General features: G+C 37.5%; 1 protein-coding gene across 3 annotated transcripts in view; it reads right to left on the reverse strand.

Moving 5' to 3' along the window:
* Window positions 1-2,707: 2,707 nt before the first annotated feature.
* Window positions 2,708-23,384, reverse strand: part of TNKS2 (tankyrase 2) — a 70,568-nt gene continuing 49,891 nt past the window's right edge. For all 3 annotated transcript variants that reach the window (XM_066355660.1, XM_066355661.1, XM_066355659.1), the window contains 8 exons: window positions 23,085-23,167; window positions 21,914-22,034; window positions 18,629-18,726; window positions 17,692-17,766; window positions 15,043-15,148; window positions 12,952-13,138; window positions 6,509-6,665; window positions 2,708-5,701 (listed from right to left, as the gene is read on the reverse strand). In XM_066355660.1, coding sequence (XP_066211757.1) covers window positions 5,639-5,701; window positions 6,509-6,665; window positions 12,952-13,138; window positions 15,043-15,148; window positions 17,692-17,766; window positions 18,629-18,726; window positions 21,914-22,034; window positions 23,085-23,167 — 890 coding nt within the window. In that variant the 3' untranslated portion in view covers window positions 2,708-5,638. The remainder of the gene's footprint in view (window positions 5,702-6,508; window positions 6,666-12,951; window positions 13,139-15,042; window positions 15,149-17,691; window positions 17,767-18,628; window positions 18,727-21,913; window positions 22,035-23,084; window positions 23,168-23,384) is intronic.

Raw genomic sequence — 23,384 nt, forward strand, 5'->3', positions numbered from 1 at the left:
AACTACTAGTCCTGGAGCATTCAGGAAAATAACAATATTAATTATAATAACCACTTACCACTTACAGTCGTCCCTCACCATATTGCAGTTCACTTTCGCGTCTCACTGTATCGCGGATTTTTAAATTGTATATATATATAATTTGTATTGAGGATTTTTTGCTATATTGTGGGATTTTGCGGTATATAAGTATTTTTATTAAAAAAATTTTTTTTTTGTATTTTTCTGAAGTGAAAAGCAGGGAGGCAGAGAGACAGACTCCCCCGCATGTGCCCGACTGGGATCCACCAGCATGCCTAGGGATGATGCTCTGCCCATCTGGGGTGTCGCTTTGTTGCAACTGGAGCCATTGTAGTGCCTGAGGCGGAAGCCATGGAGCCATCCTCAGTGCCCAGGCCAACCTTGATCCAATGGAGCCTTGGCTGTGAGAGGGGAAGAGAAAGACAAGAGAGAAAGGAGAAGGGGAAGGGTGGAGAAGCAGATGGGTGCTTCTCCTGTGTGCCCTGGCTGGAATCAAATCCAGGACTTCTACACGCTGGGCCAATGCTCTACCACTGAACCAACCAGCCAGGGCTATATAGGTATTTTTTTTTTTTAATTTTTATTTATTTAGTTTACAGGTACAGAGAGAGAGAGTCAGAGAGAAGGATAGACAGACAGGAACGGAGAGAGATGAGAAGCATCAATCATCAGGGTTTTTTTCGTTGCAACACCTTAGTTGTTCATTGATTGCCTTCTCATATGTGCCTTGACCGTGGGCCTTCAGCAGACCAAGTAACCCCTTGCTTGAGCCAGTGACCTTGGGTCCAAGCTGGTGAGCTTTGCTCAAACCAGATGAGCCCGTGCTCAAGCTGGCAACCTCAGGGTCTTGAACCTGGGTCCTCTGCATCCCAGTCCAATGCTCTATCCACTGCGCCACCGCCTGGTCAGGCTATATAGGTATTTTTATATATTTATTATTTTAATTATTTTTGTGGTAAAAAAAAAAAGCATTTTCTAGCATAAAAAATTGAAAATATAAAAATTTAATTAAAACATATTAAAAGAATATTAAATCATCATCTTCATTTAAGTTGTAGTACACTCACTGGTGAGTACCCATATAGAATTTTATGTCATTATAATTATGTAGGTTTAAGAGTGTATAAAGTGTTTAAGAGCATAGAAAGTGTTTATAAGTGTGGGAAAGGTTAATAACAGTGTGGGGAAGGTTTATAAGAGTGTGGGGGCCTGACCTGTGGTGGCGCAGTGGGATCAAGCGTCGACCTGAAACACTGAGGTCGCTGGTTCGAAACCTTGGGCTTGCCCGGTCAAGGCACATATGGGAGTGGAAGCTTCCTGCTCCTCCCCCTTCTCTCTCTCTCTCTCTCTCACTCCCCTCTCTCTAAAAAATCAATTAAAAAAAAAAGTGTGGGCCCTGGCCGGTTGGCTCAGCGGTAGAGCGTCGGCCTAGTGTGCGGAGGACCCGGGTTCGATTCCCGGCCAGGGCACACAGGAGAAGCGCCCATTTGCTTCTCCACCCCTCCGCTGCGCCTTCCTCTCTGTCTCTCTCTTCCCCTCCTGCAGCCAAGGCTCCACTGGAGCAAAAGATCCCGGGCGCTGGGGATGGCTCTGTGGCCTCTGCCTCAGGCGCTAGAGTGGCTCTGGTCGCAACATGGCGACGCCCAGGATGGGCAGAGCATTGCCCCCTGGTGGGCAGAGCTTCGCCCCTGGTGGGCGTGCCGGGTGGATCCCGGTCGGGCGCATGCGGGAGTCTGTCTGACTGTCTCTCCCTGTTTCCAGCTTCAGAAAAAAAAAAAAAAAAGAAAAAAAGGTGTGGAGAGGGTTTATAAAGCCTTAAAATATATATAAATAATAAAATATAGTCGCTACTTCACAGATTTTTTTAGTGGCACATACAGAATATCATTTAGTTTTCTCCACAATCCTCTAAGTACTATAAAGCTTATCAAGGTTATGTAATTTGTTCAAGCCTGCACAGGTGAGAAGGGATAAAGTAAAATTCAAATCCAGATCCATATGAGCATAGAGCCCAGTCATTTAATAAATATTTATTAGCACAACAAAAGTTTCCTGAGGAATTATTATGTGCCAGGTTGTGCTAAGTGATTGGTCTATTGGTAAACAAAACAGATGTATTTCTTATATCTTTCAAATTATCGGAGAGAAACCAGTTTTTTCCCCTTTTAATTTCTAATTTGTTGCAGAATAATATTTTCGTTAAAAACACTGCAGCAATGTATAACTGCTTTAAGTTTCCTCTAAATTTTTTCCTCTCTCCATGGGTTGGTAACGTGTGCAGACCAACCCAACCGACAGGCCACTTTTGTACAACATTGCTCTTTAGTAGACTGGCAGACCATTTGGCGGGGACTCTGTATCTCGTTGTGTGATGGGAATGACAACTGTGGGTGTGAATAATGAATTGGAGAAGACACTTCTGATAATGGTGGCTTGGATGTGGAAAACCTTCTAGGAGGGTATAACTAAGATTTTAGGTTACAGCCTGTCTAAGCTAGTAAGCATGAAAAGGGAGGTCGGGTGGTAGGATTTAGGAGATAGCAGAAAGGCCACAGTATAGTCTAAATTTACAAAAATATGACAGTTCTCCTGGTCAAGAATGGGCAGGACAACTCGCTTACTCTGTCACTCTAGCCTCTAACAGGACAGGACAGTAGCTATAGGGCAAGTCAGAAACACTAATGACAAAGGCTTAGGGAAATTTATTTGCATGTTTTCAGTCCTCAACTCCCTGCAAACAACTGGATCACATCATACACTGGAATGCAGGCTTAGGAACTAGCAAACACTTTAATATTATCCTAACTAAATCAGGAAGATAAAGCTGCTAAAAAATATTTAAAAGCAATGTCTTATGAGTTACTTGTACGATTATTCTCTTACTATGAAAAGCAGAGAATTGATCCCATACATGAACACTTAGCATACTGAAATCTAAAATACATTTACCATACTTTCTTTTAAGAGTAATAAATACCATTAACTTTTAAGATTTGAAAACTTATAATTTTTTATATAATATGTAAAACAAAATTATATTTCCTCTTCATGAGTTAAGAAGATAAGGTTTCCCAGGAATGAGCTTTAAGGTTTGCCAAAACTTGTAATGGGAGCACTAAATGTCTAAAAGCATCTTATAGCTCCTTTCAATCTTACAGCATCTGAGCAGATATGGTCACAACATTTTACATTTCAACGTTTAAAATGCATTCTTTATCACTACTCAATTCAGAAATACAATGTTTTCCTGCAATTGTGGTTTATTGTAATCTTAATCCATTTTCTCACAGTCCATTCAACACATTTATACTACTCCAAAAATTACCATGCTACCCAGAAAAAAAGTGAACAGTTTATTATGAATTAAATGAGGGTATGGAATGTGATACAGTACAAGACACTCAAGATGGATATAATAGTACTACTCACACAAAAAGTTAAATCTCACTTCAAAATAATTCACAAAATTAAAAAAAAGCAATTTCATCATTATAAAGTAAGATATTTCATGCAAAAACTCCAAAAAAATCCCCTAACCCTTCCACCCCCCCAAGCTCCCAACAAACAAAAACCTATCTGAAAATATTGCCATGCTAACATATTAACCATAATATAATCATCCATAGAAAAACACACTAAGCAATGGGTTAGATGAAACAACACAGGCTGCAATATTGTAAACTCATAGACCACGCTAATTTTACATGATAAGCAATTCCAGATTCACTCATAGGGTGAAGATTATGGGCTAAATGTTGAGAGATAAGGTATGTAAATATAAACTCCATTAACTCATCTCATTATCTTCTAATTATAAAACCTGGAAGCTTCTAGACCCTGAAAAATTACATAAAATTTGGCATATTCTTTTTGAGTTTCAAGAAATGACTTTAGGATCACATTTGTAATTATTAGAGAGCTGTATAAAATGACTTAAAGGTCAGGAATTGACCTTTTAAATAATAATCACAATTTACATTATAGAAACTCCAGATATTCATTACTCTAACTCTTACTCAAGATAAGAAACATGATCGTCTAGCATTTTATGTACACGTTATTATAAAGGGCCATTTAGTTAGACACTGAGTAAAATGTAAAACAAGGTAAACTGGTATAGAGTGAAAGGGAACGTCCTCAGTTACAAAAACTTAAGTGGGTAAAAATATTGTCTTGACTTATAAGGAAGCGAGAGTCAACACACTGACAAGCTGTAACTCTTCAGCATTTTTCTGGAAAACATAGTTTACATTAGAAAATAGGAATGGCATTTTAAGGGACAGCATTCTCTCCACAGTTGTCAAATAACCCTGGTCACCAGGGAGGGCACAAAGGCTTTTCCAACTGGGTTTAACATCAGGATGAAGCAACCCAGAGCAGAGAGCACCCTTCTCACTGTAGCTACCCATTCAAGAGGCCAGGAGAGAACTAGGTGGAGCTTGCCTATGGTGTATAGATTGGCTATAAATATAACAGTAAGGCCAAGAAAAAAGAATAGGAAAAATAATATGACAAAGACCACCCACTCTAATTTGCTATTTCTTCGAATTTACATTTAATGTGATTAGAATATATTGGAAAATTATTCAAGATTACCCTCCCACCTCTGAAATTTACCTTCCTATTTATATTCCATGAAAAGAACACCATAATTATTCATTGGCAGGACTTCACTTCTCTAAAAAAATAAAAGCACTTGCTCTAATTTTCATAAAATAACATGAAAAATGTTTCCAATGTGAAACACAGAGTTTGATGCTAGTAGAGAAGCATCTTTAATAATCAAGACTATCTTGTAGAATTGGGCACCTGAAACCTGTACAATTATGTTAACCAGTGTCACCCCAAAAAGTTCAATAAAAAAAAAGTAATCAGGACTATCATAGTTAGAGCTCTTTGGAATGTATCTCAATTGTAAAAACGTAGCACAAATTAAATCCCTAGAGAAGTCATGAAACAGGCTCTTAAATGGGAAAGATTTCTAATGAGTGATTAATGCTTCCATCAGCAAATTAAATGTGATAATAAATCTTTCCCAACTGACAAAGTCTCTGAAATCAAATGTCAAGATCACTCAATCGTGATGATGCAGGATGAAGTGCAGATGAGCGGCACATATGACAAAAATCTGTAAACCGCTGCAGTTCTAAAACAGTAGGTTTATATTACAAAGCAATGTAAATAAATATTGGGCGAGTACAAAAGCTCTTATTTACAGTTTTACAAATGAAACTGTATTCAGTGTAAATGCTGTGTTTTAAAGAACACAGTACTGTATTAGTAAAATGAGTTCTGTTGAGGGGATTACAGTTTTTGTTTGAATCATTGTGTCACGTATAAAAGATTCAAGTTAACTCTGTTTATAATTTAGTATAGACAGACCCAGTTTTAACCTGGAATGGCATCTGTTAAAGTGCTGAAAAACAGAAAATATTTAGAAAACACTGTACATTATTAAAGCTTTATCAAGTCACAATGTTAAACTTCTTTCACATTTTTTATCCTTTTGCCACAGGCTTGTGAACAAGATGATTTTTCTCAGCAAAGGAGTAAAAACTAAGAGGCCACCAGTTGCTTAAATGATTTTCTGTTCAGTGGAGTTAGTTTCCTAAAATAATTATCCATCAACCATACCTTCAGGCCTCACAATCTGGTAAGTAATTAAATACTCAGGATAAGCCTGAAAGAGAAAGATAAATTAAAATAGTGTAAACAGATTTTTTGAAAGGAGACTTACCATAAGGATCTCTAACCTTAGGGAGAGGTTCTAATTACTGCTGTGAATCAGAACCATGTAAGGGCATTTTTTTCAACATCCTTACTTTGATTCCAATCTCTTAGATCTTGAATCAGCAGGTCTAGAAGAGTACTAAGTATGTGTTTTTTAATAACTTAGGTGATTCCAATTCAACACAATTAAACAAATGCTTTTGACTGGATCTGTGTCACTAAGAGGGAATTGCATACTTCCTTGCTACAGACAGGTTAACTATTCAATATAGGATTTTGATTAATTATATTTTAGAAAAGCTGACAAAATCCAGAATAATTTGGAAAATCTCACTAAAGACTGTGAGTTAGATATATCAACGGTATTTTCCTGATTTTGATAATTTTAAGAGAATCTCCTTTTTATGAAATACACTTAAGTACATATTTAAGGGTAAAGAAGCATGCCTTTGTTCCTAACAGTAAAGGAACTGCATTCTCAAGCAGTTCAGGGGAAGGGGGGAAAAATTATATATATATTATACACACACAGAACTTGGGAGGGATTGATGGATAAAGAAGAGAGTATTAAAATGTTAACATTTTAAAGGAAATTCTCTTTACTGTCTCAGTAACTTTTCTGTTAGTTTGAAATTATTTCCAAAAAATTTAAAAAGAAACCCATTTCTTAAGGCAACATATGTTAAGAGATTAGCAAGAAGAGGTTAAAGTAGGGTTCTAAAGCATTGCTGCAGATGAACAAATAAAACTGAATTACCTGTTCTCCTCTGTAAATAACATATTCAGCTAAGGCGAGGCCATTTACACTGGGTCTACCAGTGACTGAATGATGTCCTGGAGGAGAATGTGCCATTTTCATTGCACTGAACTGCAGGAACGATTTCCCCAAGGTTACCCGGCAAAAGAGCAGCTGCCTGTAAAGGGAAACGGAAAGATGTCTTGAAGGCAAGATAGCATATGAGAATTTTATTTGTGCATACTGAATAAGCTTTTTAATACATTTATACATAAACACTTACGATTATTTTTTATTTCACCCTTAAAAGAACTTGATAAGAATGCCTTCTGGTCTCATTAATGAAATAAGTTGTTACTTTAATTATATAAAACCTGAATATGTAATAATCTTATAGATATGCAGACTCAGCCATCCTGTTTGTATCCCAGCAAAAGCACAAATTAGAGCCCAAGTGGGAAGGAGGAGGTTTAAGAGGCTTCCAAGAAGTTGCTTGCAAAGAGCACATTTTTCCAATTAAGTTCACTGGATTCTACCTATAAAATATATGTATTTGAAATCCATTCTTTTCTCTTAAATTTTCACCTGGACTATAACAATGGCTGCTAAACTAGCCTTCCTGTTTCTACTGTAATTCATGTTTAAACTATTTTCCTTCTAAACAACCAGTAAGTTAGGAAACAAAAAACAGAAAAGATCAGATCACATCAATTTTCTGCTTAAACCCTTTTAAAGGCTGCTCATTGTACTTAGAAGAAAATCCAAACCCCTTAACGATGGCTCCAGACTCTCTAATCTTATCTTGTGTTAATGTTCCAGACATTTTCTTTCTTCACATAGGTCACACTTTCTTATCCCCTGGCTGTCAGACATATAATGCTATACTGTAGTGGTCCCCAACCTTTTTTGGGCCACGGACCGGTTTAATGTCAGAAAATATTTTCACTGACCGGCCTTTAGGGTGGGACGGATAAATGCACAAAATAAAACTATGCAACCAGCGTAAAAACTGTGGTATTTTAAAATATAATTGTCGAACTTACGATATTTATTGGGCTAAGTTAAAGGAGGAACAAGCATGTCCTCATTATTCAGGCTGTATTTAAATTTGTTATTCTGACGTTTCATGTCTGACATCAATATGTAATATGATAGGTTCAGGCTCGCTACCAATCATGAACCTATGACAATAAACATGAATCTATTGTGTACTCATATGCAACTTTATTAGAAGCGTCCTCTTAACATTGCACCAACATAACATGAGTAACATCCTCTCTGCCTCCAAACACTTTCCAGTCGCTATGGTAACATTTAAACATGCCTTAAAAATAAGATACAACACAAAAACAAATATAAAGTGCATGAAAAATACAACTCACCATTGTTATGAATATTGTAAGTTAAGGGTTTTTCATTATAATGTTTATATAGAATGAGAGATAGTAGCCTATCTCTCAACAACCATAACGCTAAATCAGTGGGAGCCCTGAGCTTGTTTCTCTGCAATGAGAGGGTCCCATCTAGGGGTAATGGGAGACAATGACACCTGAAGTGTGTTGTTTATGTCCAGTCTATTCTGTAATTTTGTTTTGGTTGCTGTCACTGCAGAAAATCCTGCTTCATACAAACAGGATGTCAGAAATGGCAACAGGGTTTTTAGTGCTTCTGTGGCGATCTCGGGGTATTCTGCCATGACTTTAATCCAGAACACCGGCAGAGTTGTAGTCTCGAACATATTTTTAAGGCCGCCGTCATTTGCAATCTCCAGTAGTTGATCCTCTTCTTGCATAGACACGCTGGATTCACCTGGTTTGTTGACAAATGGATTGCGGATCCATTCCTTGGCAATTAGTGGGTCTTTTGTGGTTGGGAAGTAGTGTTCAAACTTTTAAAAGCAAATACAGGTGATCGTGCACCAGCTGGGACAATGAAGGCTTGGGCTCAGTCTCTTCCAAAATTCCCGCAAATGTTTGAAACATGTCAAATATACCCCTGTTCACGCGTCGTCCCCACAAATCCAGTTTGGCTTTAAATGCAGCTACTTTATCTGCCAACTTGAAGACAACTGTCATTTTCCCCTGAAGTGACTGATTGAGTTCACTGAGGTTGTTAAATATGTTGCACAAGTAAGCGAGTTTTACGACCCATTCCTCATCACTGAAATGTGCTGCTAGCGGTGACTTTTTTTCTGAGAGAAATCTCTGCAGCGACTCTCGTAATTCACTCTGGCCAGGGACCTCCCTTGGGATAACCATCTTATTTCTGTGTATAAGAGAAAGTGTCTGTGCTCCGCATTCATTTCCTCACAAAGCTGTTCGAACAGGCACGAGTGAAGGGTATGTGCTTTGATGTGGTTAATAACTTTAACGACATCATTCAATATGCTGCTAAGTTCCGGTGGTATATTTCAGCTAGCCAGCATTTCCCTGTGAATGACACAATGCGTAGACTCGCATTCAGGTGCAACCTCCTTAATCCGAGTAGTTAAACCAGACATCCTTCCGGTCATGACAGCAGCTCCATCTGTGCATATGCTGATACAAAAAGACCATTTCAGTTTTCCTGATATATAGTCATCCAGCGATTTAAATAGTTCTGCGGCTGTGGTTTTGGTTGGCAATGATACTGCATATAACATATCCTCATGCACATCCTCTTGATAAAGATAACGCATGTAAACAAGTAGCATTGCCTTGTTGTCAATATCTGTAGATTCATCAACCTGGAGTGTACCACGGTGATTTATTAATCCTTTCCAGCAATTGTGAGTCAGTGTCCTCTGCTATTTCCTCAATGCGCCGTGTGACAGTGGTAGCCTAAAGAGGCATCTGTGCTATCTTTTTAACCGCAGCCTCTCCTAGAAGTTCACGACAAATGTCTTTAGTGGCTGGAAGGATCAATTCTTCACCAATGGTGAATGGCTTCTTAGCCTTAGCAATAGAATTAGCCACCAGTATGATGCTCTCAGTGCTCTCGTATTTATTGATGTAGTGGCCACCAGTAATTGTTTCTGTCCTTCTTGTTCATGCTTTTTTCTTTCAAAATACTCAGAAGGCTTGTCTTTTAAAGTAGGGTGCCTGGTCTCCAAGTGGCGAAGCAGTTTTGAAGGCTTCATTGCCTCATTACTTAGCCGGTCGCCACATATTATGCAGAGCGGCCTTGGTGCGTGAGAATCACCAGTTGCGATAAATCCATACTTCAAGTAGGACTTCTGTTATTGTCTGTTAAATGAAGCCTTCTTTTTCTTCGAGGTCATAGGTTCTTCTTCTGTCTCCTCACTGACCCTTTCCACTTCGCAAAAAAACTCGACAGAATTTTGTTTTTCACTCATTTTGCTAGTTTATGGGTTTAATTTTAGTGGCAACGTATCACGTGACCGAGACAAGCGTCAAGAGTGAGTCTTAGACAGATGTAACAGAGAGAATCTGGTCATTTTTTAAAAATAAAACATCGTTCAGACTTGTATATAAATAAAACGTAAATAATATAAGTTATTTATTCTTTCTCTACGGACCGGTACCGGTCCACGGCCCAGGGGTTGGGGACCACTGCTATACTGTTTCCTCTACCATCAAGAATGGTGTATCTATTCTACCACTCTTCAGCTGGCTAACACTCATTTTGCAGGTTTCAGCTGAAATGTTACTTCCTTAACTAGGTCTTCCCTTACCAGAAGTTTAAGTAGGTTGCTCTCCCACTCCCCTCTGGCATATGACTGGCCTTCCTTAATTCCAATGAGCTGTCCCCCTCCACCCTCTTTAGTTACTTGTTTCTCTTTTCTGTTTAGAGGAGATAACAAGAGCTTTTGTGGACCAGCTGATGATTCTATTCTCCAAAGAGATGCTATCTATACTTTTTATTCTAAACATGCCCTTTGAGTCCCTGGCCAGAGAGCTCAGTTAGTTGGAGCATCATCCCGATATGCCAAGGTTGCAGGTTCAATTCCCAGTCAGGGCACATATAAGAATCAACCAATGAATGCATAAGTAAGTGGATCAACATATTGATGTTCCTTCTCTTAAAAAAAAAAAAAATCTTGGCTGAAAAAACAAAACAACCCACAAAAAATTATGACCTTTGGAACCTTGGTATTTCTAATAGATTTTCTATTATTGTCACAATCAGTCCCATGATAATCCAGAATATATGTCTTAAGTTTCCAAACAACCAAACACTCCACTTCAAAGAGTTTAGAAGAGGTACTAGAACACTGCTTATTACTAATAACCAGTACTATTTGGTTTCCAGATAATATGTCAAGGAAAAACAATAGCGTTCAATTTATAGAAGCTCAAGAAATTATAAGCCTCCTAATCATCCAATTTATGATCTAAAATGTAAGTGGATGGGAGGCCCTGGCCGGTTAACTCAGCTAGTTAGAGAGAGCATCATCCTGTAACACCAAGGTTGTGGCTTGATCCCTGGTCAGGGAACATATGGGAACCAACCAATAAATGCACAATTAAGAGGAACAATAAATAAATGCTTCTCTCTCTTTCCCTCTCTGTCCTATTGTCTGTCTCTCTAAAAATCAATCGATTTTTTAAAAAGTGAATAGGAAGTCATACCCAGGAGGGGTGATTTCAGATACCTAAACAAGTCTAAATCTAGGGGAAGAACAAGAACAAATCAAAAACAGACCTCTCTCTCCAGGACTGTAATTCTTGATCTTGGCAACCTTTCAAAATCAGCTGGGACACCTTTAAAAATCTTAATGTCCAACACTATACTCCAGACCAATTAAAGATAGAACCTCCAAGGGTGGGACAAAGTTTTTAAAGCTTCCTGGGCGATTCCAATGTGATACCAAGACTGAGAAATACTGCTCTGGGTGTTTTTCTAGAACAGTGATCAGAAGCATCAGTATCACCTGGGAACCTGGTAGGAATTCCAGTTCTAGGGACCCACCCCAAGCATACTAAATCAGCAACTCAGAAGGCAGGGCTCAGGAACCTGCATTTTAGCCTTTAGGTGATTCTGAATCTTGCTAATATTTGGTAACTACTGCTCTAGATATATATATTTTTACATTTTGCAATTCTAGTCTAAACATTTTTATTTATTTCCAATGTTTATTGATTTTAGAGAGAGAGGATGGGGTGGGGAGAGACAGGAACATCGATCTGTTCCTGTATGTGTCCTGACTAAGGACTGAACCAGCAACCTCTGCGCTTTGGGATGAGGCTCTAACCAGTCAAGCTATCTGGCCAGGTCTACTGCTATAGATGTTTATAAGCAGTGCCCTAACTGTAGAATAAGTCTCAATAATTACTTACTCAGTTTTTCAAATGGCAAAAGATATTTACCTATGAGGAGTTTATCAATTAGAGCCAAGTTATTTGACTGATTTTAACAACTGAGTTAGATCAGGGTAACTGAAAGTGGAGGGAAAAAGTACAAAGTAGTTATTTCCCCCTTTTTCTTTTTAATTTACTCTTCACGAACTTGGGTGTCATCCTTGCGCAGGGTGTATCATTCCAATTTTAGTACGTGCTGCTGAAATGAGTACAGTAGTTATTTGATAATAACAAGCTTTCTAAGAGCCTGAAAAAAGTTATAAAACACATTATAACTTTTATTATAACTTTTATTATAACTTTTATGATTACTTTTTAAGTAATATCACAAATTGAGAATTAGGATATCATAATGGAAGAGATAGATACTCATGCATCACCATGAAATAATAGGTCTTGACAAGTAATACCATTTTAGCATGTGAATACTAGAACCTAATTTATTTATTTATTTAGTATTTTTCTGAAGCTGGAAACGGGGAGGCAATCAGACAGGCTCCCGCATGCGCCCAACCGGGATCCACCCAGCACGCCCACCAGGGGGCGATGCTCTGCCCATCCGGGGCATCGCTCTGTTGCTACCAGAGCCACTCTAGCACCTGAGGCAGAGGCCATGGAACCATCCCCAGCGCCCGGGCCATCTTTGCTCCAATGGAGCCTCGGCTACAGGAGGGGAAGAGAGAGACAGAGAGGAAGGAGAGGGGGAGGGGTGGAGAAGCAGATGGCCGCTTCTCCTGTGTGCCCTGGCTGGGAATCGAACCCGGGACTTCTGCAAGCCAGGCCAACACTCTACCACTGAGCCAACCGGCCAGGGCTAGAATCTAATTTAAAGAGTCCACAGTCCTACAATATTCAAGAGCCACAAAAAAAAATCTCTTTCATGCCCAATGATGTGCTCTATTCCACATTCTTTAAAGCACCAAATGTATTAATGATTAGATGGGGGTAACAGATCAAGTGCTTAGAACTGTGCCTGGCTCATAAAGATCATTAAACAAATACTAGCTATCATAACTAGTGAGAGGGCCAAAAACAACCTGAAACACACCTACCTTGGGTTCCTAAAATTGTCCAAATAATGCCTTGCACCCCCCCCATTTTCAAATATAAAACCAGTTCTTATCTGATTCTCACAAAAATACATAAGAACAAGTGATCTCTTACCTGTGACAAATGTAACAAGATCTGTCTTTGTGAACTGGACACCCAGTACCTCCTCCAATTCCATATACATACTGATTGCTTTTGGAAGAGTTTTCAGCAAAATAAATCCCAGCTCCAAACATGCCACCTATGTAGGCATGCCTTTCATCAAAGCCTTTATGGATAATTGCATTGACAAAGGGAGACCCTAGAATATATACAGACGAGTAAAAATTTGAAATTATCTTAGAAGAACAAAAACTAAAGCTTCTTAGAAGTTAAATTCTTAAACATACATACAATAAAGCATACAATAAAGCAAAATAAAAAACAAGGATAACAACTGTCAGCTGGTTCACTTTAGAATAACTATTTTAGAGGAATAGTGAAAGTCAATTAATGTTCTAATAAAGTGGTGGGGTTCAGCTGCCAAAATGAAGACACATACAGATTCAATTAGAATAACAGATCACTTGAAATAACAATGCTAGAGGTATCAAATGCCAGACCCTAAATGCATACAAATCAGAACCAAGAGTCTTATAAATCACCTCATACATCAAGGCTGAATTAATTAGGTCTTACAATGATAAAAATGCCTTTGTACTTTTTTGAGATATCAAGAGTGTCCAAATGGCCCTGGCCAGTTGGCTCAGTGGATGGAGCATCGGCCCAGCATGCAGATATCCCGGGTTTGATCCCTGGTCAGAGTACACACGAGAAGTGATCATCTGTTTCTCTCTCCCTCCCTCTCCCCCTTTTCTTTCTCTTTCCCTCTTGGAGCCAGTGGCTCAATTGGTTTGAGCATTGCCCCAGGCACTGAGGATAGATCTGTTGGTCTGAGCATTGGCCTCAGGCACTGAGAATAGCTTGGCTGATTTGAGCACTGGCCCTAGGAGGGGGCTGCAGGGTAGATCTCGGTAGTGATGCATGCAGGAATCTATCTCCCCTCCTCTCACTTTAAAAAAAAAAGAAAAAAGTGGCTAAAGTGATCTTTTCATGTTCATTCTTTTCTTTATACCTTGTCTCTCCTTCCCTTCCAATGCTCTCTGTCTGTCATCACTGGCTTTAACAGATTCCATGTGCAAATGTGGTGTGCCCTTATATCCGGCATATCGACTTCTTTCTCCTTCTTCCTTGCATTTGTGTAAAGGGGAGCTTAGCTAAAGGGAGGTACTGGGCATGGGAGCCAGGCAAGAGTGGAAGCTGGGAAAAGCTGATATAACATATCTAATTGACTCATCAAAAAGTGTCCCTATTCATAAAGAAACAGGAAAATATAATGAATTCCACTTTACAGAAATATTAAAGAACAGAATCACTTACTTGACTTGGAAAAACCAAAATCATTTTTATTATCAAATAGAAAAACCACTCATTATAATCATTAAGTCAATACATAAATATTTTTCTCTGTGCCAAGAAATTATCATGATTTTTGCAGTTTTAGAATGAGAAATACCATTTAGATATTATATACCATTTCAGACTGCTATAGCCATTCTTCCAGGAAATGTGAAATTTAAATGCTGTTTTATAAAACTTTACAGGTTTCTACAATTTTTCTGCAATCAAGGTTAAATGAAGGAATAGATTGAAGCTATTATGGGTAATATGCCTGAAGACTTGATAAATACTACATTAATATGTGCATTGATATTTACTTGAAAGATCAATCAATACCTGCCAACTACAACATTAAAAAGAAAAGGAAATCTCAACTATGATAAGTATAAGTAATGGCGCTCTCAATTCAACAAAAGTTCTTAGAAAACAGAAGCTCTATGACAATGGCTCTTGACAATCAAGTTAATAGGATGTATACATTCTTCTAGGGTGATTTTCAGATCTTATCTTAATTTTAATTCAATAAACTAGTTAAAAAAAAACTTCTCAGAATGATCATAACAAGCAAAATCTACTATAAAAAGAAGGAAAATATGAATAGTTAATGCTTCCAATTCTATATTTTTCCCATTATGGTTAAGTATAAAATTTACAGAAATTTAGTTTATTTTTTTTAATGACATGAGGACTATACAGATATTAATTACTCAGACCTGACAAAACACTGCCCTACTGCAGAGAATGGTGGCAGGAGAGGAATCTTACCATGAAACAGCATTCTTTCATTTGCATGGTTGTGGTTTTCTTCTGAAACTTCTTTTCTCCTGTGAGTATACCTTTCCCATAGTTTCTTGTTGCAAACTTTCTGAATCTTTAAAAAGGAAACCAGAAAAATCACATCTTTAGCTTACAATAATTACTTATCTTGTTTGTCTTAACCAAAAATGGGCCAGACAGCCAGAAGAGGCAAAACTTTTCTCTAAAATGTAAATTATGTGTTATTTTAGTCAACTAAAAATACTTTGATCCAACCATAAAGATGGAAATACAGCTACATTTTGAAAACTGAAAACTTCAAAGGGAAAAAAAACTATATATGGTCATATACCAATAATACCATTAACTGATTAAAATATATCCATTCTCATTAACTTACAATTATTACTAAGTATCTTCAAATTAGATTTGTTCCATTCTATACATATTAAAAAGAGAATATTATATTTCTCCCCCTGATTTATCTGGCTCAAAGTACTATCTTTATATGTTTTTAATTAAAAGTATTTGAAACAGCCAAACAAAAATCTTTAAAATTTTTAAAAAAAGATTTTTATTGATTTTCCAGAGGAGAGAGGAGGGTAGAGCAAGAAGTATCAACTCGTGCTTGGTTCACTTCAGTTGTTCATTGACTGCTTGTCCTATGTGCCTTGACTGGGCAAGCCCGGGGTTTCAAACCAGTGACCTCAGTGTTCCAGTCGACATTTCATCCCACTGAGCCACCACAGGTCAGGCAAAAAATATTCTTAAAATACATACATGCACACCCCCTATTACTCTCTTTCCCTGTCCATCCAATGCCAATAATTTTTGTCTGGAGAAGAGTTAAAGTTAGATGTTGATCTCAATTAATGGGGTCAAATTTCACAATCCTTGAGTTGTTTATCTGTGTTTAAAGGTGCTACAGCCCCCTGCTGGTCCTAGGGCACATGTGGGAGCTAGAGTGCTGGCTCAAAATAATTCAAAATACTGCCACAGACAAAATCAAGGAACAACTGGCACAGAGAGATCTCATTTAGGTTGAAAAGTAACAAAAGTAAGTCTTATCATTGAAAACATTTTCATTAAATATACTAAGTTAAAATAACTATTATAGAGGAAGAAAAACATGGTTCTCAAATTCAACTACAGGCACACCTCAGAGATACTGTGGATTCAATTGCAGACCACCACAATAAAGCAAATATTACAACAGAGTTGTAATCTTTTTGTTGGGGGAGGGTCTTGCCTTCAATTTGTAAATAAAGGCAAAATCTGTGAAGCTCACTGACGTGAAGTGCAATAAAGCGAGGTGTGTCTGTGCTCTGTAATCAAATGTCTATTCTCTCTGCTTTCGTCCTTAACAAACTGCTCGTTACTGTTTGCAGACACAAAGCAGACTTGATGGAAAATTTGCCTGAAATAGGCATAATCATCTTATTAAAAATTACTATATGTCTTCAATGAATGGAAATATTAAGATGCGATTCTTCTGTGATACTATGATATAAACTAAAAAAAAAAGCCCACATAGACATATGATCCTTTACCCAAATGTTTAATTTTATATATTTTTTAAAGTAGACCTTTTTAAAAAAGATTTTATTTATTCATTTTTAGAGGGGGGGGGTAGAGGTAGAGAGAGAGAGAGAGAGAGAGAGAGAGAGAGAGAGAGAGAGAAGGGGGAGGAGCAGGAAGCATCAACTCTCATTCGTGCCTTGAGCAGGCAAGCCTGGGGCTTTGAACCAGTGACCTCAACCTTCCAGGTCAACGCTTTATCTGAGCCACCACAGGTCAGGCCAAATATTTGTTTTAAATTATTGTTTCTAATAGTATGAACACAGCAATCTCAATGTACAGTTTTAGTATTCACTAACTCTAAAATATGACATCTAATATTATACTCATAGTAATGTATTATTGTGAAACAGTAATACAATAGCTGAAAGATAATGCTATTCACTTTTGAGTTTAAAATTTAGCTATTAGATATTTGCCACATTTTAATTCTAACCATCTTATTTTAATAATGATTAAGACTGTATCAATAGGTATTACAAAATCATCATGCATCTCAAATAGAGTATACAGTTTTGTTTGCTATAGTTCAAGAAAAATAGCAAAGTTGCAAAAGGTCCCTAGAAAAGTAACATATCAATAAGGAGACAGGACTCTCATTAGAATGATTTAAAACATTTTAAAAAGACTGTTTTTGGAAAGGATAATGGTATTAAGGGAGTACTACCAAAATTATAAAAAAGTGATTATGTATGTCAACTCACAGAAACCTGAAATATATCAGTTAGGACAAATAAGAGTTATAGAGCTATAAAGATAATATCCTTTCGAGCCCACTAAAATATTCAGCTTTGTTACCATAGAGCACCTTAATAGTAGTTTACATGAAGTCCTAAACCTAAAGGACTTATCATTACCCCAACATAAAGCATAAGCCTTAAACTTGAATTATGTTCAACAAACACTGAATTATTGGTTATAAAAATAGCACAAGATTTTCAGAATCTCATCTTTCCAAGGGTATATTCTTTCCCCAAATGTCCCCTGATGCCAATGTCAAAGACTTACTGGATGGACCAATCTGCTTTCAGGCTTTGAAATCTATGGTCTCGGCAAACCTTATTTTTACTAACTTATTACCTTGAGAATATTGTATCTGTTGAAGATTCCACCTGCGTGACCTCCATCTCTGTGCTCTCGGACTGTACTCTGCATCTGATGGAAAAATATTTCAAATATTTAGCTTTTATGTCTCTTATGATTTGAGAAACATGGTTTTTGATTTTTATGATTCTATTTTTGAGATTAAATGGGTTTTTAATATTTTTTGTTATTTAAGGAGTATGAGCTCTATAAATTAATAAGTACTATTTTTTAGTGATGGCTGTTAGCTAGTATAATCAATCTGAAAAGAGTTATTTGTAGGTGAAAACTATATAATGCAAACTAAAGGAAGAATCATCCAACTGGATACATAGGTGAGCTAAACACATAAAACTACTTGACATACCAAGAAACAAAGATTTATTTGTTCCCAGGTGTTTTGACCTAATAAAACACAATTTGTATTTCATCAAGAACTGGAGTTTCTTGGCTTTTAGAATTAAATATGTCATTCAATTTTGTATCTTTGTGCTCAACTCACACATATAGAGTATGTGTTCTTCAAAGTGTAAAGCACTATCAAAAGATCTCAGTGAATCCACCAGTTCTGTAGAAAGAAAGCTGGAAGAAACACTTTCTGGATACATGTCATCTACTATTTTGGGTCTTGTCTGAGATACTGGGCTTTGCAATTGCCTTCACGAAGGGAGGTGACATTAGCAATTTCTTTCAAATGACAGCAATCTCTTCTCTAAAGGAATTCTATGTTAGGATTAATTGTAGTGCTGAACCAAGTTACTGGAATTAAGGTTCATTGAAGGAGTGTATTATAAATGCTGATTTTGAAAGCTTTTTTAGGTTGTAAAAAGAGTTAGGGATAATTCAAATATACTACTACATTTTCAAGTAGATCTGGAAATGTCCAGAAGACTTACCTACTGAACCAACATTTATTTAAGGTATATGAACATACCTCTTCCTCCACCGACTGAAATTCTTTATCATCAGGAGACAGATCTATGAGAATTGTTCCACTTCCAGAAGTGTTCAGAGTTAAGTATGGGTTAAGACCTAGCAAATGAAATTTAAAGAAAAAAATTCATCCCCCCCCTCAAATAACATGAAACAAAAATAATCCGACTTACTTGATGCTTACTACCAATTTTTAAAAACTTTCTAAGTTACCAATTTTTCCCACTAATGTCCTTTTTCTCTTCCAGGATCCAAACCAGAACATTATACTGCATTTAAACTAATTTTTGACCTGGTAAATCATAAGGGTTTTGTAGAAATAGTTCAGAAAAATGTTTCTATTCTTTATCTTCTATTCTTAGTAAGTTTTTCTTCTTCAAATTATCTCCTTTACTAAATGTGCAGCATTTGGTCCCTTTATCTTTTACAACTATGAGGAAGAATTATGACAGAAACTTGCATGACTCAACCTTTTAAATCATCCTAGAATGAGAAATCCATTAAGTTTACTAACTACTGAATGCTTTTTCTAACCTTTAATAGATTCTTTAATTAAATGCAATAAATTTGTCATATTTCCTGAATATCAATGGTCAAGATAACCACATATATCTTTCTTTTACTCTCATAAAGCTCAACCCCCCCTCATCTGAGAGAGAGAGAGAGAGAGAGAAGCATCAACTCATTGTTACACCCAGTTGCTCCGTTTAAGCTGTGCTCTCATTGGTTGCTTCTCGTACGTGCCCTGACCAGGGATTGAACCTCAGCGTGCCAGGGCAATGCTGTAACCTGGGAGTCTGGAGTAGGATCAGTTAAAAATAGGTGCATTCTCCTTGCCTGGTAGGCTCTAGAGCAGAATGTTTAAAATGTGAGATAGTCTTGGATAGTTATGGTATAGTTAACAAAACTTTCTATAATATTAAGAGGAGAAAGCCAAAGGCTCCCTAGAATGTTAGTATACAATATAAATAACATCAAAAATGAAGAGGAACTCGAACCCTCAGTTATGGAGTGCCACCATGACTTTTACTACAGTAACACCATCTGGCAGGATAGCAGGTGTGATGGAATCCTTGGAACAAGGGTCATTTAGGAAAGAGGCAGGTTAAAAAGGAGAGCAGGCAGCCCGGGCTGGTTGGCTCGGCACGTGGAGGTCCCGGGTCCGAATCCCAGTCAGGGCACACAGGAGAAGTGACTGTCTGCTTCCCTACCTCTCCCATGTCTCTCTCCCTCTCTCTCTTTCCCCTTCCCTCTCTCCCCCTCCTGCAGCAAGGGCTCACACTGTTTGAGCAAGTTGGCCCCAGGCACTGAGGATGGCTCAGGTGCTGAAGTGGCTCGGTTGCCAAGCAACAGAGAAGCGGCCTCACATGGGCAGAGCATTACCTAGTAGGGGGCTTGCCGGGTGGATCCCGGTCAGGGCACATGCAGGAGTCTGTCTCTGCCTCCCTGCCTCTCTCAAGAAAAAAAAGAGAGCAGGCCGTGTTTGTATACTAAACACATCATCGTATCTGGCACACTGTTATTAAGACTGCATTGAAAAGTGCAGAAAACAGTGATGGAAACAGACATTGCCTCCAAGCAGCAGGTGTGTATGTACACGTATGTGTACTTCCATGCCACCTGTGTTTCTGACTTAAAAGCCTTAGCCATTATTTGGTGCATCAGGTCTGTAGTTTACTTGTCCTTATTATTTCAACACTGATAAATGTCTTTCTTCAGGGCGGTCCAAGAGGCCTTAGTCAAACATTTGTCACAGTCTTTATCCTGTAGAATACTCACCTCTATATAGTCTCCATATTTCCTTATAGACATTGTACTCCCTATAAGTCTTTATCAGAGTTCGGATGCTGATGATAGTCAGGTTAGTCAGACCAGAACTCAGAATTAGAATATTGCTCTTAACCTCTAGAGGCAAACTGCCGTGCACTGACCCAACAGTAAAGGATTTGATCCCTACCTGAGAAAACAGCAGAGCTTTGGAGATACTGTTGTAGAGAATTAAAGAATTGTTACAGATATAACAAAAAAAATGGGAAGATTCTGTTTAAGATTCCATTTAAAAAACTTTGTGAGAGGGCCTGGCTAGGTGGCTCAGTGAATGGAGCATTGCCCTGGCACGCTGAGGAGAAAGCCAAAGGCTCCCTAGAATGTTAGTATACAATATAAATAACATCAAAAATGAAGAGGAACTCGAACCCTCAGTTATGGAGTGCCACCATGACTTTTACTACAGTAACACCATCTGGCAGGATAGCAGGTGTGATGGAATCCTTGGAACAAGGGTCATTTAGGAAAGAGGCCTAATGCCTGCTCTCCTTTTTAACCTGCCTCTTTCCTAAATGACCCTTGTTCCAAGGATTCCATCACACCTGCTATCCTGCCAGATGGTGTTACTGTAGTAAAAGTCATGGTGGCACTCCATAACTGAGGGTTCGAGTTCCTCTTCATTTTTGATGTTATTTATATTGTATACTAACATTCTAGGGAGCCTTTGGCTTTCTCCTCTTAATATTATAGAAAGTTTTGTTAACTATACCATAACTATCCAAGACTATCTCACATTTTAAACATTCTGCTCTAGAGCCTACCAGGCAAGGAGAATGCACCTATTTTTAACTGATCCTACTCCAGACTCCCAGGTTACAGCATTTCTTAGCTTGAATCACCTACTTTTTAGAGGTACTCTTTTTTCCTTCTTCAAGAGGTAAACCCTATCCTGGAAGGTAGTCATTCTTTCCTGAAAACTCCTCTAATTTTGCTAGTGGAGGTTTGTCTTCAATTCTGGTTGTACAGCCAGGACTTCAATTATAGGGTGCTTCAGACCCCAGGGTAAATTATTTCCTCAGTTTAACAATGAAGTTAAATGTAATTTTTGACACTTAGAATTTAGCTATTTACAACAAAAGAGAGATTTATAAAGTATTTTATAGACAGGCCTAAATAACCTAGCCATTACCTATTACCCTAAGATACAAGATATCCAGGTTTAAAACCTTTTAAAATAAGAATTTTAGAGCTAGAGTAACTTCAAATAACAGACATATCTCTGGAGCTAAAGCAGTTCCCAAATTTCTGAATGGCCCAGAAATTTTACTTAGGTTCACACAGTAAACAGCAGTAGCTCAGAAAGCTTAACAGTAGCAGAGTCAAGACTTGATTTCAGATTTCCTGAAGTTCCTCCTATTAAATGTACTCTTATAGATTTTAAAATGATCAATCAGTTAGTTGAGGACTATCTTTATGGAAATTGTTAAGCTGACAATAGCAATGGTTTAAAATGAAATACCTTGTTGTCCAGAGATAAGTCTCTCAACTCCTTTAATTAATTTGTGTCTATGTCCATAAGCATTGATTCCAATCTCCTTCAGCTCCTTGTGCCCCATCTCAATTAATACATCCAAAGTGATCTTACAAAAAAGGACAACTGTTTAGAAGACTTATTCATTTGGTGGACATTCATATATTGTCACAATGTATTTGATTCATATATTTACTTAATTAATTTTTGAACAGCTTAGGAATGAAAGTAGTAAACCAGTTATTAAACAAACTGAAAAGTTTCAGCTAATTAGCTAATTTAATTAAAATTGGGTCATGAACTACTACAAGTATCATTTATCATAAAAACCTGAAAAGAATCAAACTGCAAAACAAAAATGTACTATACTTTCAAATTAAGCACATTCAGGTAATTCTCTTTTCTACCATAGCCTCTCCATCCGCCCCGATGCCTTCAGGGGTTCCTCCGGGTTCTAGACTATGCTAACTGGCAGTTCTGCACCACTGCTCAAACCAGTACTTTATCTCAGATACACTATTTCTACTTTGTAAAACTAAGGACATTAAAACAAATCCTCTTCTATTTACACATGTTCCATGAAGCTCTCCCGGAGGAGTCCAGCTCACAGTAACCTTTTCTTTGAATTTCTAAATTCAATGCCAGAAATCTAACACTTCACATGTTCTTGGTACAGGTCCCCATAACTAGATCGAAAATTCCTTAGGGTTCAAGTCTATAGTAACTATTATATATATTCTGAACAACAACAAAAAATCTGTAATTGTATTCTGACAGAGTACTACAACCGGGTACCATCCTAGAAAAGCCCAGATATATAGATGGCATATTTACACAGTGGTTAGTGAAGTGTCAGGTTTAGAGTGGGTAGTGACCGACACAACAGAACTAAACAAACAGGGCTCAAGGTTAATTTCCTTTCAGGGTTGAATAAGCTAAACTTTGCATTAAAGAAAGTTATTCTATTACTACATGAGAGTCCATTTTTATGTGCTAATAAACTGAACAGAAATTCCAAGATCAAGCCAAATCAAAAGAGTAACTGATTTTCAGTTTCTTAAAATCAGCCCCCAAACAAGTTGAACATTTCAAGTTCTGTCCTACTTTTTCCTTGAGGTTCCATAAAACACCAAACCAAGCGAAACAATTCATTACTCACCTGTTCTCTCTCAAATATATCCATTAGGTGCTCAAGTCCAAGATTTCTTACAAATTGAGTTATGCTAAAATCTACCCCTGGAACTGAGGGAAAAAATTTCACATCAGAATAATAGATATTAACATTATAACAGTTTTGTAACACTGCTATATACATAAAGAAAGTAAAAGTGAAGTAAAATATTAATAGCCATTGAACAAAACATCAAATAATACAAAGAGAACACTGTAAGAGTTCATCATTAGAACAAACAGTTAACCAATAGGATATTCTCAGGTTCAAAAGAAAATCTTTTCATTA

The sequence above is a fragment of the Saccopteryx leptura genome, chromosome 13 (assembly GCF_036850995.1).
Source record: "Saccopteryx leptura isolate mSacLep1 chromosome 13, mSacLep1_pri_phased_curated, whole genome shotgun sequence".
Lineage (NCBI taxonomy): Eukaryota > Metazoa > Chordata > Mammalia > Chiroptera > Emballonuridae > Saccopteryx > Saccopteryx leptura.